At 38.7% G+C, this 15,639-nt stretch overlaps 1 protein-coding gene across 9 annotated transcripts in view; it reads left to right on the forward strand.

Moving 5' to 3' along the window:
* Positions 1 to 15,639, forward strand: part of MSH3 (mutS homolog 3) — a 187,929-nt gene that overhangs the window by 82,047 nt on the left and 90,243 nt on the right. For all 9 annotated transcript variants that reach the window (XM_045062647.1, XM_045062646.1, XM_003981121.6 and 6 more), the window contains one exon: positions 11,398 to 11,530. In XM_045062647.1, the coding sequence (XP_044918582.1) occupies positions 11,398 to 11,530 (133 nt within the window). The remainder of the gene's footprint in view (positions 1 to 11,397; positions 11,531 to 15,639) is intronic.

A 15,639-nucleotide genomic window follows, 5' to 3' on the forward strand; every position in this document is an offset into this window, starting at 1 on the left:
CATCTTCCCACCTTTGGCACAGTTGGTTTTAAGTATCGTGACTCATAACTCTGACCACGTCTAAATAGGAATTTTTTTGTGTAGAGTTATTTGGGTGCACTCTAATTTTCCTTTGGTTCTTTAAGGCCATACCTGTGGAATTTGAATTCCATAATGGATGATTTAGATAGTGTATTAGTTTGCTAGGGTTAACAAAGTATCACAAAGTGAGTAGCATCAACAACACACATTTGTCTCACAGTTCTTTCTGAGGCCTCTGAGGGAGAAGCTGTTCCATACCTGTGTCCTGGCTTTTGGTGGTTTGCTGGCGATCTTTGGTGTCATTTGGCTAGTAGATGCACCTCTTTTCTGTCTGCCTTCACATTCACAGGGTGTGAATGTGCTTATCTCTTCACATGACATTCTTTGAGTAAGGATGCAATCTTACTGGATTAGGGGCCTACCATATTCCAGTATGACCTCATGTTAACTAATTACATCTACAGTTACCCTATTTCTAACTAAGGTTACATTGCGAGGCACTGGTGATTAGGTCTTCAATGTGTATTTTTTTGTTGACACAATTTAGCCCATTACAGGTAGGCTCAGTAATTTCATATCTTTCCTCCTTTGGGCACAAGCAGATTGAATATATTCATCTCTTGAATGGAAACAAGTGTTTTGATTCTCATTTAAATATATTGCACATGTATTCAACATCTGAAGTGACATTGTAAAGAACCATCGAATTTTGTAAGTTGCAAACATTGTGCACTTTTGTGCCTGCAGTACAGTACTCTGGAAAATCATTCATCTAGCTTATCTTTGAAAAACATTCTATTCTGCGTCTATCCAGGTGAAGGTATTTACACAAAATGTTAGATTGATTTAGGGATCAGAAAAAGACATTTATATGTGAAAAAAAAATAAGGGAAATGTTTGGGTAGAAAGGAACAGAGGTCCAAATCTAGGGGTTGAGGAGAGAAGGGTAGCCAAGGTGGGAAGGGAGAGATCTGAGGGCTAAGAGGTAAGATGTGTTACTCTGTCAGGGGGTCTTGTGTGGGAGTGGAAATAAGATGGCAGGGCAGGAAACTTAACGTCTGACTGTGTTGTGTTATTTTAGTCTGTGATATGTCTATTCTTTCAGACAGTTATTCCATCATTTTATAGAGGTGTAAAACTGAGACTCAGGTTAATTATCCAAGATCATCCAGGTAGCACATAGGGCTCATCTAGAATCATACTTCAGGAGTTATTGAGACTTTACCTTCAGTTCTGATGCCCTCACTCAGTTGTGTCACTTTGTACAAGTTATGAATTTTCATATACCTCTGTTTCTTCACCTGTAAAATGGGAATTATAATACCTTCCTCACTCACAGTGTTGTTGTGAGGACCAAATGAGACAGTATATGTAAAGAATTCCTGTGGTTCTTAGCATCAGTTATGTGGTTAAGAAAATAGCTGTTGTCTTTAGAATTGGTTATAATTTATAACCAAAAAACTGGAGGCAACCTAGCTATTAGTAGGGGAATAGAAAAATAAATTGTAACCAGTCTTACATTAGAATAATGATGCAGCGGTTAAAATAAAGACAGTCATATGATGACCCAGCTGGAGGCTTCCAGGGATGACAGGGCAGAGGCTGTGCGCTGTTGTCAGCTGTCTAGCATCTGTCTGGTTGGTTCTGTATCTGGTTCTTGCCTGTGTTTTACCTTTGCTTGTAGTTACAGTCAGGATTGTGAGGAGAGTTTGCAAGGAGCACTGGTGAGTAAGTCGTGTCTTTATCAGTCCCCTCTCAGAATGGTGCCACCATTGGTAATTGAGCTCTTTCGTTTTATGTGGCTGGGCTTGGATCACAGCCTTTCTCTTTTACTTAGTGCTCTGAACCTGAGGCCTGGGAACTTAGGAAGCTCAGTCTCATGTTCTGACTGAGTACACGTTAATGTGTTTGTTAACACTAAAGGTAGTACATTGGGTGGAGAAACTAAGTGCTTAACAGCAGCAACAAAAAACACCACACGGTTTGATAGTTCTAACAGTGGAAATTTTTATTATTATTTTTTTAATGTTTATTTTTGGAGAGAGAGAGACAGAGTGTGAGTGGAGGAAGGGGCAGAGAGAGAGGGAGACGCAGAATCTGAAGCAGGATCCAGGTTCTGAGCTGTCAGCACAGAGCCCGACACAGGGCTTGAATCCATGAACCGCAAGATCATGACCTGAGCCGAAGTCGGACACTTAACCGACTGAGCCACCCAGGCACCCCTAACAGTGGAAATTGGTTTCTTCTTTATCTTTGCATAAACAAACCGTGGCCTTTCCCTGGGTGGGCTGGATTGAGGGTGGGCTGGAACTCTTTACATAGGCATTTAGGAACTACACAGCCTATTCAGTCTTAAACATGTGATTTCTGAGGTCAACGTGGGTATTGACATCCAGCCAGAGGAAGGGGACAGGGTATGGAGGACATATTTTTGGTTCACCAAGTCTCGCGGTGAGTGGTAAATTTCTGCTCACATGTCATTGGGTAGAACTCATTCTAATGGAATCAGAATGATACCCCTTAACTGCAAGGCAAGTTAACAGATGTTTGTCAAGGACAAAGAAGACATGTTTGATGACTGCCTAGCAGTCTATTGCCAGAGATGGGCTATCCTTTTTTTACCTGTGTATAGTTGTATTTCAACTGTGTAGTACTCTTATTTAAAAACATTTTAATGATTAACTTATTTAAATTTCTAAATAGGCAATACCTTCACATAGTTGCAGAGTTTAAAAATGTAAGAAGATAATATAGTGAAGTATTTGTCTTTCATCTCTGCCCCACATCTGTCCAGTTCCTATTGGATAATCATGGTGGTTATTTTCTTGTCTATCTTTCCAGAGACTTTTTGTTTTAAAAGCAAATAAATAAATATGAATATGTATATTCCTGCCTCCCTTTTTCTACGTGGATGGGGGTGTAATATACACAGAACTCTTTGCTTCTTTCCCTTAGTGATATAAGATAGTTATTTTAAATTTTGTGTTAGTCTTTCTCCATTACAAGATGTTGTTCCTACTCTTAAGGAGTTTCTAATCTAATTTGGTCAAGGTCTAATCTAGTGAGGAGGATATGCAGGTAGGGAAAGCTTTTGTACCTAAGATAAAATACTTATCTGGTACACACTGTACAGTTCAATGCTATAATTAGAGCAAATGAAGAATCCTTTTTTAATTCGAATTAGATTTTTAGAGAACTTCATAAGAGAATTAAGTGTACTAAGTTTATTCTTGGCATTTAAATCACATAAACCATTGAAATTAGCAAAACTGAAAATTGTCAGTATTAGGAAATAGGTCTCTGACTATTGGCTACATTTTTGTGTAATTATCGAAAGCACTAAGTACATTCTAGTGATAGTTAATTCTCTTGAATAATTAAATGACTTTTATTTTGGTAAACTCATATGTTTAGAGTATTAACGGTGTTTTTCTAATTCATGGCTCTGGCCTAAATGATAAAGTAATAAAATGTTATGTATTTCCTTCATTTACCATTTAATTTATATTAACAAAACTAAATGCCATTTTTTAAATGTTTATTCATTTTTATGAGTGATGGGGGGGAAGAGGGAGAATGAGAGAGAGAGAGAGAGAGAGAGAGAGAGAGAGGGGGGACAGAGGATGTGACGCAGGCTCTGCACTGACAGCAGAGAGCCTTATGCAGGACTTGAACCCATGAACTGTGAGATCGTGACCTGAGCCCAAGCCAGATGTTCAAGTGACTGAGGCACCCAGGCGCCCCCAAATACCATTTTAAACTCTCTAGAACTTGTTGCACTGAACTGCATTATGAGGCCCAGTTTATTCTTTGTGATTTCCCATTTTCCATGACCCTGCCAACACAGCATTCAGCTTTGGTGACTGTGAATTTCCTCAGCCCAGTGAGACACACAGTACTGCTCATAAATGGAAAGGAAGATTAGTAGGTGGTGCATAGCTGAGAGCTGAGATTGATTGGTGTTGACCCCTGCGTCTTTGCCTTTGCTATGTGACTGTATGAGCAGAAAGTGGTGCTACCAAGAAAAAAGTGATGAATGTCTGCCCTGACTTAGTGCATATAGAGGAACTAGTGTCTCTTGGGATGCTTATCTTGGGAGCCTGTAGCTGGTCTCTGCTTTGTTGTGTAGTAATAGGCCTCCATGGAAGTCTAAACTGGTTCATGTGACCAGCAGTAAATGGAAATTTTCATTTGTGCTGAGGAAGAGACGTACAGGAGAGAAGGAGGAGGAAGAATTGGAGATCTTTTCCTTCTTGGCTCTTCCAGCTTTATTTTTCTCTCTTTGTGCCTTTACTAGGAGGGATTTTCAGAGTATATCCCCTCAAAATGTTGTGGGAGGACTTCATTTCCTGTGGCTGTAATGTCATAAACATTGCAGAGCTTTTTAAATAATAATAACAACAACAATAATAATAATGGGAAAACCTAAGGGAAGAGATTGAAGAAGGAGCTAGAAATGGAAGTGAGTTGACTTTGCTGCTGCCATTGTCCCCCAGCCTCTGCAGGTGTTGGTAATCAAAAGGATTGGGTTTTTAAGAGCCTTGTGGGAAACTGCAGGGAAGGCCTTGTGTCAGTCTTAAGTTAGGGAGGCCAGAGTAATGTGAGACCCTCAAAGGATCATAATCTCACTGAAGAGAGGGGACAAAGAAATATGTCTGTCTTGGCCTAGTCTTTACAAAGGGAAAATTTTCCAAGAATTCTTAACCCAGGTCCACCCTCACTCAGGTTTGCTATTCCAATTTGTACTATCTGTGTGGTCTGGCAATTCCCAACTTGTGAAAGTTGTTTTAAATGGTCCCATGCTGGGACTCCTGAGTGGCTCAGTCTTTTGAGCATCCAACTCTTGATTTTGGCTCAGGTCATGATCCCAACATCATGGGATCAAGCCCCACATTGGTCTTCACATTGAGCATGGAGCCCACTTAAGATTCTTTCTCTCTCTCCCTCTCTCTGTCTCTCTCTCCCTCTGCCTCTCTTCCTGCTGTCTCTCTCTCTCTAAAGACAAAAGAAAAAAAAAAATGATCCCACACCTCAGGGTTCCTAGCAGAAGCAAATGCAAAGCTTCCCTGAAGGGATACACTCTCAGTCCAGGCTTCCTCGGAATCCCAAAAAGAAAGCTCTATGATAAGCTCAGAAGCCACAATTACAACAGTCACGGGGAAACAAGTAACCATGGCTGTGAGCAGAAATTATAAACAGCAGAATTAGAATCCAAGATATTCAGATAATGAGATTATGAAAGATAAACATCAAACTACCAAGTTGAAAGAAATACAAAAGAAAATGAAAAGTATGAGCACAGAACAAAAATGCCATCAAAGGAGAGTAGGTTGTTTTTTTAAGAAGAACCGCATACAACTTTTAGAAACAGCAGATGGGTTAAACAGGAATAGATGCATTTTAGTTAAAATGCAGGGTAGTATCTGAAAAACTTACCTGGCATGTAGCACAGAGAGACAGTATGATAAAATGTACAAGAGATTGAAAGAGAATTAGGTGGTCTAACATAATCCTCATTAGCTTTCCAGAGGAAAATTGGAATAGGGAGAGAGACATTATGCAAAGAGATTGTCCTTTGACAATTCTTTATTAGGATGAGAATTTCTTATATTTCATGCAAGATATAGATGCTTAGGTTTTGAAAGCACATGGACCCAAAGTGCATTTGAGAACACAAAAAACCCACATTTCAATAGGTCACACTGAAACTATGACACTAAAATCAAATGTGAAAATATTAGAGCAGAGAGCAAAGAAAGACCACTTGTAATGCCCTAAAAATTATATAACTGATTTGATTTCTAATTTCTGTGCTTCATTTGCTTACTTTCAGTGATTTCTTTTGGATTTGTTGAATTTTTTTTTTTCATTTATTACCACCCATTCCCTGCCCAAAGCTCCGTGGTTTGTATTGCCTTTTCCTGTTGTCTCTTGTTTCTGTTGATTCTTACTCATCTAGTTGCTTTTTATACTTGATTATCTTTGTGCACTGGTTCTATTCTTTGAACATTTATTTTAAGAATAATGTGAAGGCTAGGATGAAGGTGGCTTTTCTTCTTGTTTGCTTCTGCCAGGTTCTTGGTGGCATGGCCAGTCTGGGACCATCTTAATTTGAGTTCAGTGTTTGATATGTTCTAGTCCATCCAAATGATGCTAACGGAGGCTGTGAGTTCATCTTTACTATGAAGCCAGTTCACTTTCTGACAGAATCTTCTGGTATATCTCTTTAGTACAAAAGTGGCTTTGACTGCTGGATTACTTCTCTGGGTTCTTGTTTTTTTTAGATTTTGGTGTAGTTATTCCTTACCATTTTGTTAGTTCTTTGATACTTTTATGAACATGCTTTTTATGTTTCATGTGGCTTTTTAAATTGTCCTCATTAGAAGGATGGTCTGAAAGTACTGGTTCCCACCATTACCAAAAGCAAAAATCATATTATGCTCTTTTCAGAGACTCAAGTTTATGTCTTAAATTGGTAATGGAAGGTAGCTGTCAGAGAATTGCTCTGCTTAATATTCTGAAAAGAGTGAACTGTGGTCTGTTACTAAAATGATGCATCATTAGAACAGGAGTAATAGAAATCCTTAAAAGCTTGTTGGGTGATTTATAATTTGCAACAGGGTACATATTCACAATAGCACTTTAGAATGTAATTTCATAAGTAAAATAAAAACTTACTTTCGTGGTGTGTAAGGTTCTGAGCCTGATGTTTGTGGATGACTCATACTCCATCTCTTCACATGTTCCTTCTTCCCTCTCCTTCCCTGCCTTATCTATCACAACTCCTGCTAGTTTGACCTCTTTAATGTCTCTTAAAATATGTGCCTTTTCATCCCTCTGTTCTCTACCCAAGTTCAGATCATCAAAATCACTCCCCTGGATTACTGAAACAGCCCTCCTGCCACCATCCTTATGTCCTTTCACACATTAACCGTTGGCTCTCATTGTTCTCAGGATAAAGTCAAAGCTCCTGTGTGGCCCGTGCCCCTCACATGACCATTCGCTACCTAGCTGCCTAGCTGCTGCTGTCACACTCTCACACTGTCACCGTCCATCTTCCTGTACATCTGCCTGTGCTCCTTCTACAACTGGCACTTTTGTAAGCACACAGTAATTGTTCATTAAGTGAAGGACTGAATGACGGGTGTGAAGCTAAGGAAATTCAAGTAATCATAAGCCCTCTTATGTTTCTATTAGAAAGCTGTGTAGGTAGTTGGTTTAGCCATATTGCATGAGTACTATATTAATGTGTGAATTTAATTTATTAATTCTATATCATCTGTCTTTAGAGCAAACTTTTCAGTGAAAAGTCAAAGCAGAAACAAACAACAAAAAACTACCTCTCTTCAGTAGTCTGTATTTGAGCTTTCCTCCCCCATATAACCTTATGTTAGAATTATAGAGGCTTCTCCACAGATAGCAACCAGGAGGTTAAAACTTCATCACATGTCCTTACAGTGGCAACAGCTGTAGGTTACGTACTGTATTTCTGACTGATGACCACACACAACAGATAATAGCATCATTACCCAGTTCATCTTCAAATGTGAAGGACTCCAGTGACACTCACTTTTAGTCCTTGGGTCTTTTGTGCTAAAGAAGAATGTTTGTCATCCCCAGGACCTCAAGTGTGTGGTTTTTTGTCACATGGAATGAAATGACTCAGGTGCCTTATTTTATTTTGTTTAGGATGTGTCATGCTGTGAGATCAACTGTAGACTACTATAGGGCATCTTGAAATAAGCATTTTTATCATCATGGTTGACAGTTACTACTTCCTGTTTTGTTGACTGTCACAATCACTGAATGTTTCTTATTGATTGCACCAAAATAATTTTTCTTTCTTTTGGTGATCTCACATATTATTTTATTAGGGTTATTTGGAAAGTCTTGTTACTGCTCCTAATTAAAGAACAGTTCCAAGATATACAAACTCTTTAAAAAACTTGATTAGAAGTCAGTTTATTAATTTGCATTGTGATCTGCATATAGGAGCTAAAAGTAGCTCCCCCAGTGGTGAGAAATTTGTGGTAAACAGTGCCACACACTCTGTCACCCTCTCCCTGCCTGTTTTGGACACCTGGAAATGCGTATGGCATTCTTTCTCAGTGTAGCCTAGTAACCAGTGTCAACACAGTACTTCAGGTCCCCACGACCAGTCAGATTTGGCCCTTGAGATCCCAGGGCTAGCTTTTCTTGTGTATTTCTTCCTTGTTCACTTCGCACAGAATATATATTTTTGCATGTTTGCGCCTTATGGCTCTACACACAGTTATTTTCAAACTTACATTTTGGGTGCTGTTTCTTCCTCCTCCATTATGTTCTTTGTGGTACCTACCAAACAAATTGTCTAAGCAAATAAAGATCACTGTAATAACAGTGATGATAACTAATGTGTATTGAGTGTTTACTATGTACCAGGCACTGTACTAAGTGCTTAACATGCATTATTTTATTGTAATCTTGTAAGAACTCTGAGGTTAGAGACCACTATTCTTCTCATTTTAAAGATGGAGAAACTAGGGCAAGGCTAAATAACTGGTAAATGGCAGAGCCTCGATTTTCACCAAAGTCACCTGCCTTCTCAACCCTAATTTTTAACCTCTGAGCTGTTACCTCCTTAACCAATGAAGGCTGGGTTAAAACCAGAATGATCATAGTAAATATGCTTTTGCCTGTGCTGTCATTGGGCTAAAATAAAAATCCAGTACCTTTGTATTTTTCCAGATTGCAAACCAACTTAGCACAACATTTTTTGTCTCTTTCTAAGAAATTTATAGTTTTATATCTATTTTTAAAAAAATCTTCTGGGAGATTTCATAAATATGACTTAGGTTTTTATTAACCTCTTTTGCTTTTATCTTTCCATATCTCCGACAACCTTTATAATTTTTGAGAGAGTAGCTATCTTTGTAGGCTGTCTTATACGTTCACAGATGGTATTATTCTATCTGTCCTCATACCATCTGCAGCATCAACCTAGTCTATTCCAATTGGTGTTATCTTTCATTTATGCAGGAGTGAGTTATTAAAATAAAACTTTATATTTGTATAGCATTTTGGGTAAACGTTAGGGTAAAACATGGATTTATTTTATCACAACAATCTTATGCAAAGAAAATTTAATTTTTTATTTTTTTCACCTCTTCCTGAATTACTTTATATGTAGTCTTTGGAATTGAATTGAATTGAATTCAACAACTATTTATTGAACACATATTATGATCCCAGACCTGTGAGAATGAAGAAATGATCCCTGTTTTCACTGGGCTTATAGTCCAACAGAAAAGACAGAGAAGTAAATATAATTACATTTTCCACTATGGAAAGACTGTAGAGGGTCATGTGGAAAAGGATGGCAAAGGATTAAATTTGATCTAGTGAGCCCAGAAAGCCCTTTCAGAAGAAGGGTACGTAGGAGTGTGCCAAACCAAGTAGAGCTGGTAGGCAGTAGGGAAGAGGAAGAGAGTCTTCAAGGCAGAGTGAGCAGCAAATGAGGAGGCTCCGATGTCAGAGAACTTGGACAAAGATATTGGATCAAGTTCACTCTGACTGAGACTTACAGACAGAGGAGGAGTGGCAGTGGTCAGGGTGAGACTTGAGAGGTAAGGTAGGCAGGGGTACTGGTTACCACAAGGTAACCAGTTGTCTTGTGGGTCAGTGAAGGAATCTAGATTACTGGCAAGTCATTGATGAGCTGAAAGCAGAGGTTAAGACATGAACAGATTTGGGTTTTAGGAAGACTGCTCAGACTTCTCAGTATGGAGAATGGATTGGAAAAAGAGACAGAATTAGATAGATCTGGGGAGGCAAGTTAGGAGGCTCTTTTTGTAGTCTGTGTGAGACATGATTTTTACTTACATGAGGGTAATGGCAGTAGAGATGAAAGAAATAGACTGATTTAAGGGACCACTCCACTGAAAATGGAGGAACCAGTCTATATGTTTACAAAGCTCTGGCGTGTTCTGTATCATGCTGAACCAAATGCCAGTTCTACATAGTAGAGCATGAGCCAGAGAAAAATGGAACAAAAATGAAACCAAGTTAGTATGCATTTTGTAAATAGGCATGACCTCACAGAGTAGTTTGAAGGGTAATAAAGAGAAAAGAAATTAATTAGCTGCCAAGTACCATACTCAATTTAACAGTCATCTGGGCAGGATCTGATGTAAGGCTTGCCCTTCACATCAGCATGTGTGATATCAACAGAATTTTGATAGACAAATACGTATTCATTAGCTGATGTTTCCCTTTGCCCCTAAATGTCAGTTCCTTCTTTCATTTGCTTGCTTGCTCATTCTTTTATTCATTCAAAAAAACATTTACTGAGGGCCCACTGTCTATTAGATACGTTTTTTATCTCAGTCTTTAATACCACATTATGGCGATTGTAACTAGTATAGGCCTTTAGTGTTTATAGGTACTAGATGGGCCACATCTCATTTAGGACACAGTTAGTTAATCAGGTTTCCATTTTAAGTTGACAGTTATGCCATTTCCTCCCAAGCGGCCCACCTATCACTTAGGGTGCAGCCACTGGTGAAATCCTGCAACCCTGTCTGATATCATTTCTTCTGTATTTTCTGTTGCTGTTCTGCGTCTTTGCTCAGGTTCTGTATGCCTAATCCCATTTTGGTCAAACAGTCAATCAGTTCAGCCACCACCACCAAGTCTTCTGTCAAATTAGTTGGCTGAGTGAGGTTTTTTTTTTTTTTTTTGACGGAGGTGATCAGTCGTTACAGTCAGAATAAACTCACTTGCCCATTGTAGACTATTACATTAGTCAAGCGAAAACAAGCGGTTGTAAGAAATGAATCCTCAATCTCGGTGGTTTAAATACTATAAAAGTTTATTTCTTGCTAATGTGAAGTCCAGCTGGTGGCAAATGTGGGAGCAGTGGGTTTTCTGCTACAGTAAAGGGACCCAGGCTGAGAGAGTCTTCAGGTGGCTCACAAGATTGTTCTGGTCCCAGCCTTCAGCTGGGAAAGAGCAAATGTGAAAGATCACACAGGAGGTTTTTATGAGCCAGAGCTAGCCTTGGCTTAATCCTTCCTGCTTGCAGTTTATTGTCTACAACTTGAGTACTTGGCCATACCTAATTGCAGAGGGAAACTGGGAAATGTCTGTGTGTTTGCCCCGGAGGAATGGAAAACCTAATGAGCCAGGTTCTGCTCCACAGAGCTAATGTCTTTCCTTTTGTGATACTTGCTCTTTTATTCAAATGAAAGGGGCAGGGAAGGGCCAGAGGTGTGGAGGAGGAGTCTCTTTTGTGTTTTCTAAGTAGCTCTTGTCTCAGTACTTGGACATGAGAGTGGGAAACGTATCTGTTCTGAATTCCTAATATAACTTATAATTGTTATTACTCTGTTCTCACAGGGAGATAAATGCTCGACTAGATGCTGTATCGGAAGTACTCCATTCAGAATCCAGTGTGTTTGGTCAGATAGAAAATCATCTACGTAAATTGCCTGATATAGAGAGAGGACTCTGTAGCATTTATCACAAAAAAGTAAGTGTGATAGAAAGCAGTTCTATTAAAACTGGCAATGTTCTTCAGCATGAGGATCCCAGATATTAAAACATCTCAGAGTTTTATTTTTGTTATTATTTTGTGAAATCTTAGAGATAATGACAGAATTCTTAAGAGAAGTAAATTATACAAGTTGAAGGTATTCCAGTTTTTGCATTGTAGAAACTAAAGTTTGCCCATTTCTGTTAACAACAACAGATAGAAGCCTTTCTGGTATAATACAGGATGTTCTTATGTTGCATCCTAAAAATGTGGACCATCATCACAATAGGAAATTTCTTAGACTAGTCAGTTTTAAAAAGAGATGCCTTATTTCTTTTGACCCCAGAACAACTTCTTATTTAACTTTTCCAAAGGAAAGATCTGCTATTATGTTTGTGGTGGTATCGCTATACAAATAAGTTTGGGTATGGAAGGTAAGCAAAAAGCATTATTGTGACTTTCATCACTTAAGCTTTACAGTTTGTTATAACAATCAATAACAAGAGGTTTTCCCCATGAGGCTTGCAGGAGATTTTTTAACAGAAACCTTGCAAGCCAGAAGGGAGTGGCACAATATATTAAAAGCGCTGAATGGGAAAAATCTGCAGCCAAGAATTTTCTATCCAGCATGGCTATCATTCAGAATACAAGAAGAGATAGAGTTTCCCCAGACAAACAAAAACTAAAGGAGTTCATGACCACTCAGCCAACTCTACAGGAGATATTAAAGGGACTTTGAGCAGAAAGGAGAGACCAAAAGTGAAGTCTAAAGGTAGGAAACCTAAAAACAATAAAAATGAATATTTCAGTAAAAATCAGTCAAGGAACTCACCCACAAAAAGGATATAAAATATAATAACATATACCTAAAATGTGGGGAGGAGAGAAAAACAGTTTCAAACTTGAATGACTGTCAACTTAATATACACTGCTACATGCAGATTACAGAGTAATCATATATGAAAAACCACTAATAAACTTGTAAAGAATAAAGAAAAAGGAATCTAAATATATCACTGAAGAAAATCACAAAATGAAAGAGAAAGACAAGAAAGGATCAGAGAAAGTCTTCAGAAACTACCACAAAATAAGTAATAAAATGGCAATAAATACATATCTATCAATAGTTACTTTAAATGTAAATGGACTAAACACTCTAATCAAAAGACATAGGGTGACAGAAAGAATAACAAAACAAAACCCATCTATATGCTGCCCACTAGAGACTCATTTTAAACCTAATGACACCTGCTGACTGAAAGTGAGGGGATGGAGAAACATCGACCATGCAAATGGATGTCAAAAGAAAGCCAGAGTAGCAATACTTACATCGGACAAACTAGACTTTTAGGCAAAGACTGTAGCAAGAAGGGCACTACATAATAATAAGGGTGACAATCCAGCAATATGAAAAAAAAAATTGTAAATATTTATGTACTCAAATACATAAACAGTTAATAACAAACATAAAGGAACTAATCAATAATAATACACAGGACACCATCAAAACCCTAGAGGAGAAAGCAGGAAAAAACCTCTTTGACCTCAGCCACAGCAATTTCTTAACTGGACACATCTCCAAAGGCAAGGGGATTAAAAAGCAAAAATGAACTAATGGGACCTCATCAAGATAAAAAGCTTCTGCACTGCCAAGGAAACAATCAACAAAACTAAAAGGCAATTGACAGAATGGGAAAGATATTTGCAAATGACGTAAAGGGTAAAGGGCTAGTGTCTAAAATCTATAAAGAACTCACCTAACTCCACACCCGAAAAACAAATAATCCAGTGAAGAAATGGGCAGAAGACATGAATAGACACTTTTCCAAAGAAGACGTCCAGATGGCCAACAGACACATGAAAAGATGCTCAACGTCACTCCTAATCAGGGAAATACAAATCAAAACCACACTGAGACACCACCTCATGCCAGTCAGAGTGGCTAAAATGAACAAATCAGGAGACTATAGATGCTGGAGAGGATGTGGAGAAACGGGAACCCTCTTACACTGTTGGTGGGAATGCAAACTGGTGCAACCGCTCTGGAAAACAGCGTGGAGGTTCTTCAAAAAATTAAAAATAGAACTATCCTATGACCCAGCAGTAGCACTGCTAGGAATTTAGCCAAGGGATACAGGAGTGCTGATGCATAGGGGCACTTGTATCCCAATGTTTATAGCAGCACTTTCAACAATAGCCAAATGATGGAAAGAGCCTAAATGTCCATCAACTGACGAATGGAAAAAGAAGATGTGGTTTATATATACAATGGAATACTACTTGGCAATGAGAAAGAATGAAATCTGGCCATTTGCACCAAGGTGGATGGAACTGGAGGGTATGCTAAGTGAAATAAGGCAGAGAAAGACCGATACCATATGTTTTCACTCATATGTGGATCTTGAGAAACTTAGCAGAAGACCATGAGGGAGGGGAAGGGGGAAAAATTACAGAGAGGGAGGGAGGCAAACCATGAGAGACTCTTAAAGACTGAGAATAAACTGAGGGTTGATGGGGAGGTGGGGGAGAGGGGAAAGTGGGTGATGGGCATGGAGGAAGGCATTTGTTGGGATGAGCACTGTGTGTTGTATAATTTATTTGACAATAAATTATATTTAAAAATAAAATAATAGTACAATACCAGTAGGGGACTTTAACACCCCACTTACATCAATGGTAAGATCATCTAAACAGAAACCCAGCAATGGCTTTGAATGATACACTGGAACAGATGGAGTTAATAGATATATTCAGAACATTCCATCCTAAAACAGCACACTACACATTCTTTTCAAGTGTGTACAGAACATTCTCCAGAATAGATCACATATTAGCCCGTAAAACAAACCTCAACAGATTCTAGAAGATCCAAGCCCTCAGCAAAGTAGTATTAGAGGCCACATACCTCAACATAATAGAGGACAGATATGAAAAACCTACAGCTAACATCATCCTTTTTTTAAAATGTTTATTTATTTTGAGAGGAAGAGAGTGTATGAGCAGGGGAGGGGCAGAGAGAGGGAGGGAGAAAATCCCAAGCAGGCTCTGCACTGACAGCATGGGGCCTGATGCAGGGCTTGATCTCACAAACTGTAAGATCATGACCTGAGCCAAAATCAGGAGTCAGATGCTTAAACGACTGAGCCATCCAGGCGCCATTAACATCATCCTAACTGGTGAAAAACTAACTTGTTTTGAGTAAGACAAGGATGTCCACTCTCATCACTTTTTTTCTTTTTCTTTTTTCTTTTTTTTTAATGTTTTCATTTATCTTTGAGACAGAGAGAGACAGAGCATGAGCAGGGGAGGTGCAGAGAGAGGGGGATACACAGAATCCAAAGCAGGCTCCAGGCTCTGAGCTGTCAGCACAGAGCCCGATGTGGGGCTCGAACTCACGGAGTGTGAGATCATGACCTGAGCTGAAGTCGGACGCTCAACCGACTGAGCCACCCAGGCGCCCCTCATCACTTTTTTTCAACGTAGTTCTGGAAGTCCTAGACACAGCATTCAGACGACAAAAAGAAATGAAAGACATCCAAAGGGGTAAGGAAGAAGTGTAACTTTCACTATTTGCAGATGGCATGGCACTCTGTGTAGAAAACCCTAAACTCTACCAAAAAACTGCTAGAACTGATAAATTCAGTAAAGTCTCAGGATACAAAATCAGGGTACAGAAACCTGTTGCATTTGTATACACCAATAATGAAGCAACAGAAAGAGAAATTAGGAAAACAGTCCCATTTACAGTAGCACCAAAAATAATAAGATACATAGTAATAAATGTAACCTGTACTCCGAAACTATAAAGCTCTGATGAAATGTCCATTGACCAATGAACGGATAAAGATATGGTGTGTGTATATACATTTATATATACACACATATACACAATGGAATATTACTCAGCCATAAAAGGAATGTGAAATCCTGACATTTGCAATGACGTGGATGGAGCTAGAGAGTATTATGCTAAGTGAAATAAGTCAGAGAAAGACAAATACTTTGTGATTTCACTCATATGTGAAATTTAAGAAATAAATGAGCATAGGGATAAAAAGAGAGATTCTCAGTAAACCAAGAAACAGACTCTTAAATATAGAGAACAA

This window comes from Felis catus, chromosome A1 (assembly GCF_018350175.1).
Source record: "Felis catus isolate Fca126 chromosome A1, F.catus_Fca126_mat1.0, whole genome shotgun sequence".
NCBI classification, from domain to species: Eukaryota; Metazoa; Chordata; class Mammalia; order Carnivora; family Felidae; genus Felis; species Felis catus.